At 59.5% G+C, this 20,643-nt stretch overlaps 1 protein-coding gene across 1 annotated transcript; it reads right to left on the bottom strand.

The window, feature by feature from the left end:
• Positions 1–19,998: 19,998 nt before the first annotated feature.
• CHC_T00000011001 (hypothetical protein) lies at positions 19,999–20,643 on the bottom strand. Its single transcript, XM_005717761.1, has one exon. The coding sequence runs from the start codon at positions 20,641–20,643 to the stop codon at positions 19,999–20,001; it is 645 nt and encodes a 214-aa protein (XP_005717818.1).

The following is a 20,643-nucleotide window of genomic DNA, read 5'->3' as shown; positions in this document are numbered from 1 at the left end:
CTCCCATCAGGGGATACGGGACCTTCGAACCTGGTGCGAGCTCACCAGTGCCGAGCGCGAGGGTCGCCCGCTCCGCCCGGTCGCGTCGCCAGCGATGACGCTCCATACCGACGCGGCCGATGTCGGGTACGGCGGCACCTTGGGACCGGCTGAGAAGGCCGGTTCTCCGCGGAGAACCGGCCTTCTACGCCCACACGCCTTGAGCTGCCCACAACCCGGCGGGGTTGTGGGTAGCTCAAGGCGTGTGGGACTGGCAGTCGCGCGCAGAGAGCATTTCGTATCGAGAGCTGCGCGCCGTGCGCATGCTCCTGACGAAGACGTCGCGGGAACACGAGCCCTCCTTTGGCGCGCGCCTCAGGCACATGGGTGTCAGCACTGTCGGTTTACAGGGCGACAACACCGCGACTGTGCACGTTCTCAACGCCATGGTCAGCGCAGGCCGGCCGATGATGAGGGGGTTGCGGCTGCTCAAGCGCGAGCTCAACCGCCTCAAGGTCCACATCGACGCGCGATGGCTCCCGTCCGTCCTAAACAAGTACGCCGACGCGCTTTCGCGCAGGTTCCCGCGTGGCGATCTCCGGATACGCCGCTCGCTGCGGCGTTCCGTCGCGGATGGCATGAGGGCGCCCGCGACGGAGTTCCCCTACCGATCATTGGGGGAGAACCCTATGTTCTTGCGCCGCCAGAGCATGGCCGAGCTGCTGACGCCCTGGGACATCAGCGAGACGCGAGTGCTGTGCCCGCCCATCGACCTGCTGCCGGCGACTGTGCAGAAGCTGCGCCACTCAGGATGCCCGGCAGTGCTACTGATGCCGGACTGGCCGGCCCAAGCGTGGCACTCAGCCGCGCTCCAGCTCTCGACGCACGCTTTCCGTCTGCCACTCCCGCCTCATATGGCGTGGGACGGAGCCCGCACGCTGAACAAGGAATGGAGCCTGCTGCTCCTGGAGATCAACCTGCCCCCGGATCCCGGCCGTTGGCACGACCTTGGCCCGCTGGAGGAACTCCAGCAGCCGCGGAATACCGCGCCCTCATCTCGGGCGCGCTAATAACCGAGCGCTACGCGGATGGTCCTCGGGGCTTGCAGCGTGTTACTCGCTTGCTACGGGATTTCGGAATGAACGATCGCACCGCCGTCACGAAGTCCTCCAAGTGGAAATGCTACGTGCAATTCTGCGTGGCTGACGGCCTGCATCCCCTGCCTGCTACGGAGGCACACTTGCTAGGCTACATCGGCTGGCTGGCAGAGCAGCGTGAACGGAAACTCCGCGCTGTCTCCCACGCGTCTCTCGCTGGTTACCTTTCCGCGGTGCGCACCACCCATCTCTCTGTCTTAGGTGAGGAGATGCCACCGCATCCTACGGTGAAGGCCGCGTGTCTTGCATACAAGGCGTGGGAGGAGACCGCGTTCCCGGCCGCGAGTCGCCGCCTAGGCCTACCTCCCGATGTTGTCCAGGAAATCTGGGCACTCGGCATGTCCACCGACGACCTGGGTACACTACGAGACGCCTCTATGGTCGTCTTCGCATACTCTCTGTCGGGACTCCGCGACTCTTCCGTGGTCAGCATGGCTACATCGGACGTTCGGCTCACGGCCTCAGGTATCGACGTTCTCTTCAGCTTTGTGAAGGGGAAACCTGCGTCGCGGGAGTCGCCCATCTCTCTTCAATCGTCCGACTGTGGGGACGGGCTCCTCGACCTGCTGCACCGTTGGGCGGACCGCCGTGGCACGCACTCGCGGTTCTTCGCGATTTCAGGGGACGCCGCTTCCTGGCGAGCAGGGCTGCTATATGACGCTTTGCGAGGCGTGCTTTATCTCGTGCGCCACACCGCACCCGCCGGGTGTCGCTACGGTGCGCATTCTCTGCGGATCAGCGCACATACCGTGCAGGTTCTGCTCGGGATACCGCTGGAAGTTCGCATGGCACGGTTCGGATGGGGCTCTCACAGCGAGCCGATGGCGAGGTTGTACTTTGACCGCACGATCAGATTGTGTCCCGCCGCACTATGGTTCTTCGGGGACAGCAGAGTGCACAGCTTGTGCACTCTCTGACTGCAGTCCCCGTTTCCAGTGGCCTTGACGGCCACCCGCACCTTGTTTGCGTATGGGCGCGTGCGTTGACGCACCTACATTTGGTCTCGTCGTGTGAAAAGGGCAGTTTTCATGGATGAAATGATTTTCTCACGCATATCGATTCGAGGCTAGCGGTGGTCCGCTTTAGGGACCGACCAGGCCGCTCGCGCACGGTGCCCTCTCCCTAATTGCACCGGCGAACGGCGTGCCCTATCCTTAATTACGCCGGCGGCGCGGGCTCCCGACAGCGAACGGCATGCCTCTCTCTTCCCCACCCACCCACTACCTTCTGCATACTTTCGACCAGCCACTCTCTTCAGTGTATTCTACTGTAGGGGTCCTTGTCTACTTTACGAGCGGTCCTGCCCGAGTAAGGTGATTCCTTACCTGCTGAGGCCCACTTTGGCAATAAACAAACACCTTTTCATGAAGAATCATGAAGTTTCTCAGTTTCTGCATGAATAAACAAGCAAAAAGCAAAAATGGAAAAACAACCCGAAATCGCGGGTCCACAAGTGCCAAGATTGCACTGGGAAATCCCCGAGAAACATTGCTGTGGTACAGTGTCGCAAGTTGCGCGCCCAAATACAAAAACCACTGCTCCCAAAGGCATCTCCTCATCCATGTCCAACTTTGGCGCTCCATTCCCTCGAGACGGTCCAAATTGCCACCAGCCAACGTTCCAACACCCCCAAAATGCGTCTTTCAATGCGAAAGCAGACGAAGCAAGCGAAGAAGCTTGTCGCTAAAGCAAAAGAAGAGCAGAAGAACAGACAGTTGGCAGCTGGCCTTTTTGAGAAAGGGAAAACAGTCCGTGACGTTTCCAAGCAATGCTCCATATCTGTGACTACTGCATGGCGAATTAAAGACTGCATTAGCGGTCAGATGAAGTCTCTCTTGGCAAACTTCTCAACCCTTTTCAACACAGAAAGGGAAGGAAACCAACCTGGACGGAAACGGAGGCTAAAATGGTAAATAATCGGCTCATGTATGCTGCAGCAAATGGTTTCGCTGTTGGAGCAGCGAGACTGAGAACAATCCCGGGCAAAATTGCTGCAGACGGCAGACCAGGTTATAACAAAGGCATTCCCTCCATGGATGCTATACGCACTTATCGCGCCTTAAATCGTGACATAACATATCGCAGTGGTGAAATCAAAGACATCACGCGTCTCAAAGGGAAGAACTATGACCATGTGAAGTCTTTTGTTGACGCTCTTCGCCAATTAGATCGGCGTCACCCTGCAATTCTTGATGATCCAGACTTAATTTGGAATATGGACGAGACACATATTGACGGAGAGTTTGGTGAGAGGGAGAAAAAATTTGGATCCTCGAAAACGAACCATGGGGGATTCACAGCGACACAAAAGAGCTCTGGTAAACATCTTACGGAAACGATAGTTACTTCGGCATCCGGTAAAATTGCCCCGCCGTTTTTCATAGCTGCAGGAAAAAAACGTAATGCAGAGCTGGTTAAAGCCTCTGGACAAAAGCCGCTTCACAGGAGAGAATGGGGATGTACACTGGCTTGCGTCTCCTAGATGGATGCTGAGTGACACGGTCATCCGTTGTACCGAAAAGGGTTCCATGATTATGGAAATGCTACCTGTTTTTATCCAGCACTTTAACTGCTACATTCGTAAGTTCGTACCACACGAAAAACGTGTTTTGCTGATCTTGGACGTGCATGCATCAATAAAAGGAATAGATTGGATTGAGTTGTGTGTCAGCCTCAATATTGAAGTCATAATTCTACCGGCCAATACGACACACTTTCTGCAGCTGTGTGAGAGACTTGTGAACAAAATATTTCAGACTACAGCTCGGCAAACCCGAGACTCATTACTTAGAATGTCCCTCGTTAATACACACAGCATGGGTTTTAAGCTGAAGCTTGGTACCGCCGGTCATGCCTCTATTTCTAATGAGATTGTGAGAAAGTCTTTCCCTGAAATTGGGTTGTGGCCTATGGACTTTCGTTTTCTGAAAACTTCGATAAGGGTGACAGCGTTGAGCCACATTTAAGGTCAGGAGGCAATAGGCGCTACGATTTTCAGCCTGTTCTTAAAACACGGCATACTGACGAAGAAACACTCCTCGAAGTTAGAGAAATTTTGGCGTCTGGGCTCCCCGCACCTGCTGCCTTACATAAAATGACCATGACTCTCAAAACAAGGCAAACGGTTAACAATGTCCTGATGGGTATAAAACCAGTACCACGAGGAGAGTCAGACAGAAATGGGTCTCTGGCAATAGCTTTTTGTGGTAAGAGGGCTGAGTATGTCACTGCGGACGAAGCCGTGCAAATAAGGAGGGACGAAATTCGTAAGGCTGCTGACGAAGCAAAAGAAAAAGAAAATGCTAAACAAATCCGCGCTTTGGAAAAGGCCGAATCTCAAAAGGCAAAGCATGAAGCACGACAGAAATGTAGTATAATCACCCCCAACGACGAGGGGGGTGAGTACTGACAGTTCGGAAAGACCCCGATCGGCGGGAAGATAAAAGCACGGCCCACCCACGGTACTGAGCACGGGGTCGAGGGAGCGGTAGTGGAGCGGGATCGGGGAGGACACGCGCACGCACGACCGGTTCTACGCCTCGACGCCCCGGAGCGGTATTGGGTGACGATCCAGTACCGACGGGCGGAGGCCGAGCCGGCTCGTGGGCGTGCTGAGCGCGTCCTCAACCCGCGCGCGGTGCTACACCTAGGTAAAACGGACGAAAATACCTGAGAGTAAGCGGGCTGACCAAGGTGGAGGATCCTTGACAAGTCCGTGCTTGTCCTCCTCCACCGCTGGCGGTCCGCTCATATTTAATATACAGAGTCGCCTATCATAACATTACAGTAGTGCAGGTCGGCCTGCACTGTAGTGCTGTCAGCCGTCGGGGCTGCCAGCACACGTGTCGTACACGTGTGTGCGTGCGCCCCTGTACACGTAGGGTACACGTGTGCGCGCGCACTGAGGTACTGTAGAGCTCGGGCTCTACAGTTATAAATCTAATCTAATTCTAATTCTGAGAGGGGGATGTGCTACATGGCCCCCCTCTCAACTGTGGACGTCCGCGTCCACATGTGCCTGTAGAGACGGTAGTGTCCTCATCCTGAACCGAGCGAGGCCCTCCGCTCGTCCCTCGCGTCGTCTTCTTCGTCCCCTTATTTTGACACTCCCCTTTGTTGACACGTCCGCCATGCCTTCCCCTCGATCTTTTGCGCTTGTTATCGTCGCGGTCCGACTGACCAGCGTGCGTTCCCGAAGGGCGTGGCCGGGTGCCAGCTGCGTTGCATCCTACGGTACGTCAGTGCTTGAGTCGTGTGCAGCTGCCACCCGCTGTCTGACCCCTTCTGTTCCCGCTTGTCGATTCCCCATTGCTTTGCGGGGTTGACATCCATGCGTGCGTATTCGTGCATCCAGCACTCCTCGCATTGCCCGTCACCACGTCCGGGTGTTATTTAGGTTAATTACCGTGTGCTCGCGTTGCCACCCATAATTCCTCCTCCGCGTCAGTGCCTTCCCTCACCGCACCCTCAACCCTCGATTCATCAGCCTCTTCGCACATCCGCCTTGCTACAGAACGCGACATGTGCCCTCTGCCCGGCATCATGCAGCGATGTGGCTACAGAGGACAGCGCGTAGTTTGCAGTAGCCGTCACTGGGCGGCCCGAGTCGCCGGTTGGTAGTACGGAGTCTTGGTTGGGGGAGGGGTCGCGACGGCGGCGACCCTCGTCATCCGCAGCAAAGGTGCAGAGCGGGGCAGTTCGTGTCCTCCATGGCGCGCCTCGATGTCGCCGGCGGGGGCGTGGATGCGCGGGGATTGACGCGCAGCGGAGCGCGTGTGAGGTCATGGGAGCCTCTAGAGCGAAAGCGAACGGCTGGTCGTGGTGGGCGACGAGCGCGTGGGACGCCAGTGCCAGTCCGGCGTGCCATCACCCCCTTTCCGTCGTTCCTCGTCGCCGCCTTCTATCTCTCCAGCTCACTGGCCTCCCCCCTGGACTCGTCCTTGACGTTTCGTCGCTCGCGTTGGGGAGCCGTACGGACGCAACCTCAGCACCGCCTTATTGTCGTCCGAGCCGCGAGAGTGCCCATTCCCCAACGCCCCATCCTACCCGCGCAGATAGACAGCGCCTGGGGTGATCGTACATCCCCTTTTCGGTGGGGCAGGAGGGGTTGTGTGCGGGACAAGGGGGCGCATGCTGTCGACGGCGACGCGCGTGCGCGAAGTATGAGGGAGTGGATTTGCGGTGGGCGTCTTGGGGTGGAGCGCGGCTCGGGGTACCGTGCGGGCCACGTGCCGTCGTAGTGGCGTTTCGTACCTGACCCTTATCGGCGGGGCAGCATACGTGGCGGTCCTTACACCGGGCAAGCGCACTGTACGTAAGTCGTAGGGTGTCCTGTAGAACGACGGTTAGCGCACGTCTCGCACGCGTTCCACCGTTGCCTGAGGTGGCTTGTAGAGCCTTCGTCCTTCGCTCCCTGAACCCTCACCAGCACCGCCGCTGGTAGACAAACTCCCGCTCTACTTAGCGCTGTCCCAGTCCTTCCCCGGCAGTCCCGACCGATCGTCTCCGCTCCGTGCTATCGGCCGTCCTATCATGGGCGACTCGACCTCTCTTCCTCCTCCGCCTCCGCCGCCGCCCGAGGGCGGCGGCGAACCAGTAGCGGCGGGCGCGTCCGTCGTCGCGATTCCTTTGCCCAGCGGGGTCGGGTCATCGAGCGCGTCCCCTGGATCGCGAGAGGAAGACATCACTCTGACTCGTACGGCCCCGCTGGCTCCGCCGGCTTTCCAGAAGTCCCGTTCCCGCTCCACGACCGTCTCTGTGGAGCTGGTGGCCCCTCCCGTGGGGCCACCCAAACCGGTTATCGCGTTCCGTCCGGCTGCCCCTTCGGCCCCAGCGGCCGACGTCGTTCCCGTTGCGCATTCGGACGTCGCGCGCGACAACGCCGCTCCTGATGGCGCGTCCTTCGGCCGTCGTCCTCCTGTACCTCCCCCCTCCTCTTCCGGTCGGGAGGGGGAGGTGGCCTCTGCCACGCGGTGGTTCGGGGTTCCGTCTTCGGATGCCCCACTGCTCTCTGTCGACGAGCTGTAGTACCCCTGGTCGCGCAGGGGCCGTTCGGGGGTCACCGTAGCGGAGGTGATCTCGTGCGAGTGGCTTCGGTCCGATCTCGCCCGCGTGTTCAAGGAAGGTATACGAGGCGGGCGGCCTCGAAGAAGCGTCTTCGGCCCTTCGTCGCTTAATGGCCGAAGGCGGCGGGGTCGGCTACCAGCTCCTAGACGAGCTGCCGGGCGACCGTACATTCGTGTACAGTGTTGCGGAGGTCATCTACGTTGATCGTATGGGGGCGTCCCTGTCCGGTGTAGTATAAACCCCCCCTGGGGCTTTTTAGGTAGATTAGATCAACAACGGGATCTAGTGCTGAAGAGCCCGATGCTCTAAAGTACTATTACGCGTGGCCACGTGTACCCCTCGGGTACAGGGCGCACGCGTGCACACGTGCACACGTGTACCGCGCGGGACGGGAGCGCGCGCACACGTGTACTGTGAGCCACGATGGCGGACAGTATTACAGTGTAGTCCGATCTGTACTGCAGTAGTCCAGTACAGTACTTCGGTACTGTAGTGTTATAGATTGTTTTGTATATTAAATATGGAGCAGACCGGCGGCGGTGGAGTAGGACAAGCAGGGACTTGTCACCCACCGACCGTCAAGGTCTGACTACCCGCTTATTCTAAGGTAGTGCTCGCTAACTACCTTAGAGCAGCACCGAGCGCGGGTTGAGGACGTGCGCGGCACGCCCACGAGCCGGCTCCGCCTCCGCCCGTTGGTACTGGATCGTTACCCAGTACCGCGCCGGGGCGTCGAGGCGTCGAACCGCTCGCGCGTACCGGTGTCCTCCCCGTTCCCGCTCTACCACGCTACCCGGGCCCGCTGCCCGGTGCCGTTAGCTGGTGTCCTGCTTCACCCCCGTCTTCCCGATCGACAAGGGTCTCGGTCGAAATGTGCATACACCCCTATCGCTGGGGGTGTTTATGCTACATCCGGGTCGGTGTGGGTAGACCCCCGACGCTTCGTGCTGTCGGAGTCGGCGGGGTTGTACGTCTCCCCCCGCCCCTACGCCTTCACCAAGCCCCTCGTAGCTCTACAGAAGTCCTCGTGTTCCTTGATGCGACTATATGCCGTGGGTTTCGCTCACCACGATTGGTCCGCCTACAGGAGAGACGATGAGGCGGACGGTCGGGTCGTCCCATCCGCTGCCTTTGCGTCTGGCTTGACAGTCGGGGATTTTCTAGCTCTCCCCGTGAGCGTGCGGGAGAGCTTTCCTTCACTAGGGGTACACCCCCTTCTGCCTCCAATTCTGAAGTATTTTGGCATCGCGTGCGCCGACCTACAGCATCCAGCCCACTCGCGGCTCGCTTACAACTATGAGCGCGAGTGGGCGTGGTCCGTATGCTGCGCCTTCATGTCGGAGGTTTACATGAACAAGCGGGGGTTCGTTCAGCCCGGCCCCACGGTTGCGTTCGTGAGGCGCGTCGCGTCGGGCCTTCCCGACGTCGCACTGCATCCGTCCGAACACGGGTGCAGTCACGCCTCTTGGACATTCGGCCATGCCATTAGCCTCATGGACCGCGCCAGCGAAGTCACCCCTCAGAACCACCGTTCGTGGATGGACTATACGACCGGAGCTCGCAGCTCCTATCTCACGTACGATCCCACAGCGGACGCCTTCGTGGCGCGCTCTCCCCTCGTGCCGTCGGTCTCCGGCAACGCGCAGCCAAAGGGAGGGGTCGGGTCTGTGTTGTAATTCTACGACCACGTGCAGACACGCCGGAAACACAACGACAGGTTTGACACGTGTAAAATCGAAAACACTCCGCGTGACGAGCTCAGCAAGTGTGATTTTCAACGTATACACGTGTGATTTCTGTACACGGTTGCACTCTACAGTACTTCAGGAGCAAGTTTAGTTTTCAACGTGTACACGTGTGAAACATGTACACGGTTGCAGTGTATAGTACAATCTGAGCATGTTTCATTTTCTCCGCCCGACACGTGTATGACCTGGACACATGTCCTCAATACACTGTCTAACGCGTACAGTACGCCTGCAGTCTTACAGACAAAGTGTAGAACAATGGTGGCGGGTGCCTGGCACGTGCCAAAGGTTTACAGCGCCCATGGAGTGCAGCACGGGTACAGCAGGACACAAAGATACCGTTGCGCGAGTTTTCAATTCGTAGGGCAAAATGTGCACTGTTGTAATTGACAGTGGACAGGACCTCACGAGAGATTCAGATTCATAAGGCAACGTGTGCGCTGTAAACAGTCCTTGCAGGATTGATTTGAATTCGTAAGGAAACGTGTGAGCTGTAAACGTGCCTTACGAATTTGTGCCACGCTGGATTTGGAATAGTAAGGGAATTTGTGCTTTGCTGTGCTTTGTTGTACTGCCTTACTAATTTTTCCGTCATGACAGTGGTAATTCGTAAGGCGGTTTTCTGTTATGTTTGTTGGGCCATCGCCAGTTTGGCTAAGTAGCAAGACGGGCACATGTGTTAGAGCCAATACAATTGTAGTATGTGTGTCGTAGTCTTTGGTAGTAGAGTTGTAGAAGATTGCAGAAGTGTATAAGTAGTGCCAGAAGTTGGCGACTCAAAGTAAATCGGTACCCAATCCTTCAACTTCACCTCATCAACCGTCCTTCGAATCCCCTTCGCCCCGCTGCCCTACCATTAGTCTGAGCATCGGCGCGGGGGCCGTAAACGCTACAGGGACCTCGACGCCGTGGCCGTGGACTCCGTTGGCACCGCTGTGAACCCCTTTCGGCCGACGTCGGTCGTCGGCCGTGGTCCTGTAGGGGACCCTGTCTCTGCAGCGACTGTCCTCCTCATCCCACCGCTCGATGCGGTGGGGCAGGACACGCCCCGGGGGCGTCGCGTACGCGAGCTGGTGCTCCCCCACGGGGAGCTGGCGGCGTCCCCCAAGGTAGTGCGGGCGTTAGGCGTGGCCAGCCGGCGCGGTTGGACCGTAGGCGGGTTGGTCGATACCCTGGCTGACTGGTTCCTCATTCGGTGTGATGAAGTGCGCGGTCTACGTGACGACCTAGCGACGCGCTCCGCGGAACTGCAGCGAGTCAGCCGTGAGCTAGGGTCCGTGCGCGAGGCGTCCGAGCGCCAAGCCGCGGCCTACGAGCGGGCGGTGTACGATCGCGAGCGCTATCCATGCGAGCGCGACCGCTTGCGTTCGGCTCAGTCGGCGCCCCTGCCGGCGGGTGGTGCTCCTCGCGCCCCGACTACCTCTACCATCCGTGACCCGTACGCCGAGTACGAGCCTGACCCTCGCCCGTCCCGAAACTGGGCGAGCGGTAAGGGTATGACTCGTGTCGCCATGCCCTCCTTGGCGGACATGGACGCCGAATTACCCCGGCACCCGGGGTACTGTCCTCCAAACAACCATGGATCAGGGGCCCGCGTGCCCTCGAACGATGCGAGCGGCTAACCGCGCGGTCTGGTCGTCAACCGCGCGGAACCCTTCCGAAGGGTCTTTCATCTCGCTGACCAAGGGACGACTCGTCCCTTCGTCAGCGAGACGAAAGAAAGGGGGGCGGGTCCGTCGCCAGACCACAGTAAAACTGTTTTCCTGGTTACGTGTTCTTTGCGTTGGTCTTTTTCTTCTAATTTCCCTTCGCGCCCTCGTTTCCTAGTACCCCCACCCCTTCTGTCTCCTCGACGCGGAGGAGGAAGGGGCGTAGCGTTCGGGATCCGTCTTATGCCTCCCGCCCCTCGGCATCCAGGGGCGGGGGCCCAAGGCCTGGCGCACGTTCTTATCCCACGCGCGACCTCGTCGTCGGTAGCGAGGCAAAAGAAACGAGCGGCGTTCGTCTCCATTCTTCGCGCCCCTCGCCGTGCAGGGGGCGAGGGCTCAGCGCGCTGTATTGGTCTTATCCGCCCGGTTCTCCTTGCCATGCGGGGGCGAGGGCGCCGGGCGCGCGACGATCGCATTTCTTCGCGTCCCTCCCCCTTCGGGGCGAGGGCAACGCGCGCGGAGTTCGTCCTAGACCTCGTGCCCCTTCGCCATCCCCTGACGTCCGCGAGGCGAATCCTGTCGCAGAGCGCGGCGTCGTGACCGGGTCTGTCGCCGATGACAATCTTGTCTGCGCGTGGCTCGCTCTCGTCCGTCGCTCTTGGTCACGGGCTCTGCCCAACCCCTGCTCGCGCTGCCATCCCATCCCCGCTTCGAGGAGACGACCTCTCCGCCGGGTCCGCTGCGGACCGCGCGGATGAAAGAGGGGAAATGCAAAGGGTTCGGCCGAGGTGGGAGTCACTCCCATGGGGAGTTTGACAAGCTCCCATTGGTCGGATCGTCTTTCCGACATTAGGCAGCGCTTACCAGCAATTTCCAAGGCGCTCGATTTGACGTGCTCCCGTTGGTTGGATCGGCTTCTCACCCTCGAGCCCCCATTGTCCCTGGAGTTTTCCTTCTCTCCCGCGGCCTCCGTCGGACCTCGCGCTCCTCTCGCCATCGAGGCGAGGGCGCGGCGATCCTTCGCATACTTGGCGTCCCTCATCGCCTGGGGCGAGGGACGCGGGCGCTCGACGAACGGCTTCATACTTCCCGTCGCTGGCCATCGGGGCGAGGGCGCGGCGCGAACGGCACTCGTGCTCTTGTCCGCGAGCGCCCCTCGCCATCGGGGCGAGGGCGCGGCGCGTGGACGTACGTTTTCTTCTTCGCGCGACGCCCGCCATCGGTGGCGGGGGCGCCGCGCGTGCGCCGTTCGTCTTTTTCCTCGCTCGCGCCTCTCGCATTCGGAGGCCAGGCGCAAACGCGAACGGCATTCGTCTCCTTGCCCGCGCGCCCCTCGCCATCGGGGTGAGGGCGCGGACGCGTGGGCCTACGTCTTCTCCTTCGCGCGCCCCCCGCCATCGGTGGCGGGGGCGCTGCGCGTGCGTCGTTCGTCTTTTTCCTGGCTCGCGCCTCTGGCATTCGGTGGCGAGGCGCGAACGCGAACGGCATTCGTCTTCTTGCCCGCGCGCCCCTCGCCATCAGGGCGAGGGCGCGGACGCGTGGCGTACGTCTTCTTCTTTGCTCGCGTCTCTCGCCGTCAGTGGCGGGAGCGCGAGCCCTCGGTAAATTTCTTTACCCCGCGCCGTTCGTCATCGGTTGCGAGAACGCGGACGCGCCGGGAAAGTTCCTTTCTTCGCGTCCCTCGCCCCCGGTGGCGAGGGTGCGAACGAGCAGGGGGAGTCCGATGCGTCCCTCACGTCGCGGTCCGGCATCCGATGACCCCCTCGAGGATGGCGTGCTCCTCGGCGTGCAGCGGGCCGTCGCGTGGTCGCATCCGAGGGGGTACAAATGCCACGGCCGGTCGTCCTACAGTGTATGGCGTGTCCCTTATGACGCCTGTGCGTACCTTCGCGCACGTGCGTTGCGCCCGTCGTGCGCATGTTTTCCGTTAATTTTCTCGAGGGTGGTGGCAGATTGCCACTGTGGCTAACGCGTGCCGCTGGGCGTACGAACGGCGTACTGTACGCCCCTCAGGCGTATTTCTCCCAATTTCAAGAACACCCGCATAATCTCCGCGCACGGGCGAGCTTGTTGCAGTGGTCGTGGATTGCACTTAGGTGGCAACGTGCCCTTCCGTGGTGTTCTCGTGTGCACGGGTTCCGACCGTTGCGTGTGCTGTGGCTGTGCGTTTCGCCCCTCGGTTCAAAAGGGGCCTGAAAAGGGGGCTATTGGCTTCCCCGCGCACTCTGTCGTCCGGCTCGGGTCACATTGGCCCTAACGGGGATCGCTCCCCATTCAGACAGTCCGTACCATCTGGTTCCTTCGTCTCGCATCCGTGGCGTTCGGGAGTCAAATACGGCTTGGCTTCCGAACGTCCCCTTGGTCTCTAACCACAGGGGACTAATTTAACCGTAACGGAGCGGTTGAATGTAGCCGAACGAGACGGTTGAGGGCCCCCTCCTTAAGCGTGAGCGTCCGCGTTCACGTCCGAGGTGAGGCCCCTGCCGGTGCACCTCCGGAGGTGTTGGGCGTAACGAGACACCAACTCCTCCGGGACGTGAGTCCGTGCGGTCCAGATGGGCGTGTCGTAATCCGCCCACTTGATGAGGAACTCCGTTGTTCCGCCCTCCATGGCCCGATGCCGGAGTAGTCGCTCGACAGCGTACTGAGTGCCCTCGGTGACCTTGTCGGCAAGGTCACCTGAGGTTGTCGTGCTCGCCCGTGGCACGCCCGTCGGTAGTGGCGCATACACGAAGCGGTCTGCGGAGACGCGCTCGGTAACACCATCACGATCGATCGTGATGGTTCGCCGGTCGTCGGCGAGTACCCGGTATGGCCCAACGGCGGGCGACACGAGTTTGCTAGACGTCTTTGCCCCATCGGTGGGGTTCAGGTAGACGTAATTACCTGGCTTGATACGTGCGTTGAGCCGTCTGACGCGCTTATCGAAGTCGCGCTTGTACCGAGCCTGCGTCCGGCGCAGGCTCCCGTACGCCTTCTGGATCGTGTCGTCCAACGTCTTGAGGAACTCAGCGCGCGCGTTGCCCCTATTGGACGGGGGCGCGTCACCGTCGGCTCTATGTAGAGAGAACTCCGGCGGGGGTCGGCTGAGGACGAGCTCGAAGGGCGTGGTACTCGTCGTACGATGTACGTGGGAGTTGTACGCGTACGTGAGCGGCCCCACGTACACGTCCCAGTCGTCCTGATGTTCGCCGACGTAATTGCGTAACATCGAAGCGATCGTCCGGTTGTGTCGCTCGACCTGCCCGTTCGTCTGGGGGTGGTACGCCGAAGTGTACAAGTTCGTCACCCCCAGGACACGGCACGTGCTGTGGAAGAACTTCGCGTTAAACTGCGGTCCGTTATGTGACAGTAGCGGGCGTGGGACGCCGTATTTAAATACCCACGCGTCGCAGAACGCGACGGCGACCGTGTACGCGGTTACGGTCCGCAGCGTCACAACTTGAGTCAGCTTGGTGAAACGGTCCGTAATTACGAGAAGGAACCGTTTCCCTGCCTTCGTCTTGGGTAGCGGTACCAAGATGTCGATGGCGAGGCTCTCAAGCGGCCGTGTTGCCGGAAACAACTTCAAACGGTTGAGGTGTTTCCGCAACTTAACACGGTTCACCGCGCATGTTCGGCACCCTCGCACCGTAGCTGCGACATCTGCTGCGAGATGGGGCTAGTAGTACTCGCGACGGAGCGCGAAGTACATACGGTTCTGGCCCGGGTGCCCGGCGATGGTTGGTGTGTGGCAGAGCTGGAAAAGCCGAGCCCGTAGCGTCCGTGGCACCACGACCTGCACGATGTCAGGGTCGAAGGGTTGTCTCCGTTTGAGCACCCCGTGGTGGTTCTCGAAGAACGCGGAGTCCCGGGACTCTGACTGTCGTGCCAGTACGGTCTGGCAGAAGTCATCCACGCGTTGCTCTTCGGCTATCTCCTCTAGCGTAAGAGGGGCCGGAGGGTCGTCCTGCGAAGGGGCAGCCGTGGAGGCGGGCACGCCAACTTCGGGTTCTTCGGCGCGCTCGATGTCGACAGCGTCGAACTGGTCGTTATCCTCCCAGAACGAAGTGGGTCCTTCAAGAGCGGGGGCCTCGTCGTCGCCCCTCGGCTCGTCGCGCGTACGGACGCGCGAACTTCTTCGCGGTCCGGCTTGGTTCCTTGTTGTCACGAAGACATGGACGGCCTGATGATCGCAGCTCGCGGTACAGACGGGATCCGCGAGCTCGTCCGACACGTCACGGGCGGTCGTGCCCGCGTCGAAGGTAGGAATGTCGTCGTCCACCTCGACGACTGGGCGAGGGTCGTGGGTGACCCTTGGCGACACGAGGCGTGACAGGGCATCGGGCACCTGGTGGACGCGCCCGGGGCGGTACTGGATTGTGAAGTCGTATTCCGCCAAACGCAGTCGCCACCGGGTAAGACTTCCGGAGCTCTCCGTGAGGGACATAAGCCATCGGAGGGCATCATGGTCCGTCCGGACGGTGAACTTGGTACCTTCGATGTACGGCCGTAGCGTGCGTACGGCCCACACTACGGCAAAGCACTCGCGCTCTGTAGCGCTGTAGTTGCGCTCACTGTCGGAAAGTGAGTACGACCAATACCCCACGGGGCGCCAGTCGTTAGCGCCTTCGTGTTCCTGGAGCAACGAACAGCTCAGTTGATAGGGACTAGCATCCGTGTCGATCATGTACGGACGACCGTACCGCGGAAATGCTAGGATCGGCGGGGAAATCATCCGCTCCTTCAACGCTTCGAACGCTTGAAGTTGCAGCTCGGTCGGGTCTTCGAAGTTGGGGTCCGCGTCCTTGCGCGTCATGTGCGTTAATGGGCGCGCAATTTTCGCGAACCCCTTCACGAAGCGGCGGTAGACGTTGCACGCTCCGAGGTACGAGCGCACCTGCGTCAACGTCCTCGGAAACGTGAACGTCTTGAAGGCATCCGCCGCCGCTTCGGCGACGGTCAGCTTACCTCGGGAAATGACGTGCCCCAGGTAGTGCACCTTCGGTTGGAAGAAGCTACACTTCTTGAGCTTGAGGGAGATTCCGGTGCTCCTCAACAAGCTCAAGACAGTGTCGAGATGCTTCGCGTGTTCTCCGTGCGTACGGGAGAACACGATGACATCATCCAGGTAGACGAGGCATATCTGCCATCGGACGCCAGATAGGATGATATCGAGGGCACGTTGGAAGGTGGCCGGTGCCCCTTTTAGCCCGAACGGCATACGCAAATGGCGAAACGTTCCCATATGCGTAGTGAACGTGGTCTTGTCCCGGTCTTCCGGAGCGACGAGGATGTGCCAATAACCGGAATTGCAGTCCAACGTCGTGAAGACGGCTGCATCTCTGAGCGAATCGATGCAGTCGTCCATCCGGGGCAGCGGATACGAATCCGCCGCCGTCTTTGCGTTGAGACGCCGGTAGTCCACGCATAACCGAAGAGAGCCGTCTTTCTTCGGTACGAGCACCACGGGAGACGCCCACTCCGTGCTCACGTGTTCGATTACCCCTGCGTTCAACATTTTGTTGACTTTCTTGGCGACCATCTCACGCATAGCCGGCCCCTTTCGGTAGGGCATTGAACGTATCGGCTTCGTACCCGGTTCGAGGGGAATGCGGTGTTCGGTCGCTCGGATCGTTCCGAGCGCCCCGCTCCACAGACTCGAGTGCTTACGGAGCATCTCGAGCACGTGGCCCCGGAACTTGTCATCATCGATGTATGACATGTCGATTTCTTTTTCCCAATCCTCCGGCGGATTTCGGGATCTTTCTTAGAGGCGGGTGCAGTGCCCCCTTCCGGCGGCGGGCACTTCGCCGGTCGGCCGTCCGTACCGGCTCCTCTCTCCTCAACGGTTGCCCCCTGGGCGGAGCGTGGTCGACCAGCTCCTGCCGTTCTGACTTGATCGGTCAAGTCGGTGAGGTGTAGCGCGTGCGCGATCCACGTTCGGGCGTCAAGATCGCGAGGAGGTTGCGCTTCGCGTATCCCACGACGGTGTGCTTCGGAAGCCGCCTTTCCTGTCGCGAAAAGTTCGCGACGATGACGTCGAAGGTCTGGTTCGGCAGGACTTCGACGACGCCGTTCGTCAGCCTCACTCCATGTCGGTGTTGTAGTGACGGCTTCGGCTCTATAAACACGAGGCCCCTCCCCGTCGTGGTAACGCGCACACGGGCCTGCGACCTCGCGGGGATGGTAACCCAGCGGGCGATTCGGATCGCCTGCGGGGCTTCGTCGCGTGCGTCAGCCCGGCTTGTCTGACGTCCGTGCCGCCTGGTTGGGGGAGTCGGCTCCCCTTTCCCGTCGACGATGGCAACGGAGCCACCTTGGCGGAGCTCCAACCGTTGAGCTTCGATTTCGATACTCCGTACGTGTGTATCGATGAAGGCCGTACCAAGGAGGACCGGCACGGCGAGCTGGTCCGCCACGACGAACGGAATTCGGAACGTCGTGTTCCTCAAGCGCACGGCCAGACGTAAGACGGCCGAGAGCTTAAGCGGGTTGCTATTCGCACCTGCCAATCGGGGCAGTAGCGCGTCGCAGATGACGTACCGCAACCAATCGGGAGGAAGGTCGGCCTTCCTCACCAGATCGTACCCCGAGCACGTATCAACGGCGATCGTGCGGGGCTTGAAGGCATTTACCTCTGTGGCTATCGAGCCGAGGACGTTGTAAATCTTCGACGTCATAAGGCAAATGACGCCGTCGACCACCCTCGGCGTGCTCGGCTCGGCCAGATCGTTCCGCCTGGGCCGCCGGCGCCGGTTCCGATTTTTTTCCGCGTCCTTCGGCCTTGGTCGCGGGGCGCCCTTCGGTCGGCCGCGTCCCCGCGACAAGTCGCGCTCGTACACGGCTTGATTTCTTCTGGCGGCTCCGGGTCCCCCTGGGTCGGGCCGCCGGCGCGTTCGATGCGCTTCTTGTTAGGCACTTGGCCCACGGTTGCCACAGTGCCTTCCTCCATGTGCGCTGGGCTCATGGTTGCCTCGCCGTCTTCGTTTTTTCGCACCGAGCTTACGGGTGTCTCGGTGCGCTTGTGCGGGGTTTAGGGGAATAATATCGGTAAACATTCCCCTCCTCCCCCGGGGATAAATAGGGGTGGGTCTAGGTTGGTGTGACAAGACGGTTTACGCGACCGCGCGAACGTAACTGTCTTTACGGGTTTTTCGAACTACCCGAGCTGTCAGTGCTATTCGCCTGACTATCGTTAGCTAGCTCGTCGACGGGCGCATGGCCGCGCGGATGAAGACTGTTTCCCCACCCCGGCTGGGCATCTTCTACGAAGTAATCGGATACTTCGTGGCTTTGGATTGCAACGTCCGGCCGTTGCAATATTCGACGGGCGGAGAGAACGGGCTCTCCTCCGCTTCCTTCCGTGGGTTGGGGGTACGTTTCCCCAGCCCAGTCTTGGAGGTCCATGATGGCGTTCTGTACCCCTTGGGGCAACGGAGGTCGGCTCCGGTCGCCTCGCCCATCTCGACGAGAATATCGCGTATCCATCCGACGAAGGTCACGTCGATCCCTTTGATCGGTCCCCGTGTATCGGTACCGGCCTTCACGAGGGGCAAAACGGACGCCCCCACCCAATCGGCTCGGGTCACCTCGACGCGGGCCTCGGTCTGCCCGCGTAGACTGCTGGATGAGATTGGGCATTCCGGGGCGCGTCTCCATCTGATAGCGGTAGTTCCTGTACGCCGTGAACTGACGTTGTTCAGGTGACAGGAACGGGCACGCGTACATGGCGTGGCCGTACGTCCGGCACAGCCAACAAATGTACGCGCTGCCATCGGTCGACGCGAACGTCGCCGCGTGGCGTGCCTCTGCATCCGTGAGTCGAGGCACGCTAGGCCGCCTGCGGTCTCCTTCTCGACGGGGGATATCCAGCTCGGCCATGTTGTGGTTCGGACCACTCGTGGCCTTCGGCGTGTGCGCGAACGCCGTTGCGAAGCTTCCGGTCGATCCCGTGGAGGCTGGCGTTGGAAGTCGGCCTCCCGCCCCGTCGAACATTGCTGGCATTATGATTCACCGACAATCATGAGAGGCTGTGTGGCGATCGAAAGACACCAGTGCGCGTCAATTGAGACAGAAACAAAGAGAATGGGTGTGCTAGAAGCAGTTTTAATTTTAATATTCATAAAATGTGTTTCAATTTGAGCCATTGGGGAAGGGTACCGTGGAGGTGTCACATGACAGTTACAAGGTACGGTGGAGGTGTCACATGACAGTTACTTGCTACAGTATATTTATGGCTTAATGCTGCAATCAGTAGGGGGACAAGGTCTCAGAATGACCCTATATTTATCCAACTACTGTACTGTATGATTGTTTGGAAGAAAAAAATCAGATGGCTGGTTTCTGAACAATACATGTCCGCTGCAAATTATGCCAATTGGGAATATAGAATTACAATTGTGAGGATAATTGTAGCTGTGAGGTGGATTCGCTTCCACTCGTCGGTTTGTGAGAGGCGGAACAAGTCTTGGAGGGCGATATAAAAAGGGCGGGACGACGGAGAGAGGAGAGGGGCGAGAGAGGAGAGGGGCGAGAGAGGAGAGGGGCGAGAGAGGAGAGGGGCGAAAGAGGAAGGAAGAAAAAAAGATCCATTGCTACCCTCTTTTAGACCAAATAAAAGGGACAACAAGCTACTCTTGTTGAGGGTCGAATCTGAGACCTCCAGCATGCCAAGCTCTTTCCGGACGACACCCTAGGGCACACGAATTCAAAAGCTGTGAATCAGCACGCGAAATGAGCTACCTACTCGATGAAGTAGAAGACGTCGAAGACAAGACGATGAGCTGTAGATACAGGCCGGCTGGCTATACTGTGGACAGGTTTGAAGGGTTCCTTGGCTTGGCTACCAGTGCGCAGGCCATAGAGGACTGCGGCGCCCTGGAATCCGCTTGGGAGTGGGTTGACGTTACTAGATCAGGCTTTTCCGATGAAATGGCCAAAGACCCGAATGCCTTACACATTGAGGTCCGGACGGGGGCTGGAGTTAGTTGGAGAGCGGTCAGGGCTCTCAATGGTAAATACACAAGTGTGCACGCTCGGAGGGATCTGCTGGCTTGCATAGCGGGTAAGGTCGCTAGTCAGGAGCTCCATGGCGAATTCCGAGCGGGGTGCGTAGATGATCTTGAAGAGAGGGTCCGTAGGGTCAGGGTCGGGAGTACTGCGGTGCACGGTGGTCTTGAAGCTAGAGCCTGCCCCCTGGTTGTTGAGTCTGCAGATGAGCCTCTGACTCCAGACGAGGTCCGTGATGTGGTCAATGGAGTCGTCATCCTGCTGAGAGCTAGCAGGCGACCGACCCAGAATAATGTTCACGGGAGCCGGTTCAACGAGCACGTCGGCCTTTTTACGAAAGACGGATCCCAACATCCTCTCGATACGACCGCACGCCACTTCCTGACCGACTACGTCCCTTGCAGAGAGTTAGTGAAACACGACGAGTCTGGGTTCAAGATCTGTCAGTGTCGTGCGGGTGTCATGTCGAAGTCGTGGAATGGAGCCACGTTTAATGGTCGTGAGCTGTCTAAGCTTGAACGCAAAGCCGCACAGGGATATGTCACAGTGTTTAGCTTCGGCTCTGTTCTGGCACTGGTGACATCCACTGCGCTGGCAATAGTGGTCCTGTCTGGGTATGCTCGTTTCGTTGCGGTCCCAGCGGGGGAAGGCTCTGACCGGGGACGAGCTGCATTCGAGGCAGTGGCCGCTGCCATCACGGTCTGGTCTTTCTATCTTAAGTTTATGCAAATCGTATGGCTCGAGGACAGGGCGGTCAGACATATCCTGCGTTGCGTTAAACTGGTCGAGCAAGTCGGCGAATTGGTCAAGACAGAAACCACTAACGACGTCATAACACTCCTCAGGGCCGAGAGTTTCTCGACCAAGCTTGACGCAGAAGACACGTGCTTGTTCGCTAAAGCTGGGGCAGGCCGAGTGGGATTGGGCTTTAAAATCAACGCTCAGATGGCAAGCAACGCAGGGATGCTCACGTACCGTGGATTGGTATGCATCCCGGGTCCACTGGGAATGGAACCGTTCTCCGTGAATCCTCGCCCGGGGGGCGGGTATCAT

This window comes from Chondrus crispus, genomic scaffold (genome assembly GCF_000350225.1).
Source record: "Chondrus crispus Stackhouse genomic scaffold, scaffold_347, whole genome shotgun sequence".
NCBI classification, from domain to species: Eukaryota; Rhodophyta; class Florideophyceae; order Gigartinales; family Gigartinaceae; genus Chondrus; species Chondrus crispus.
This window is presented reverse-complemented; position numbering and strand designations above follow the sequence as displayed.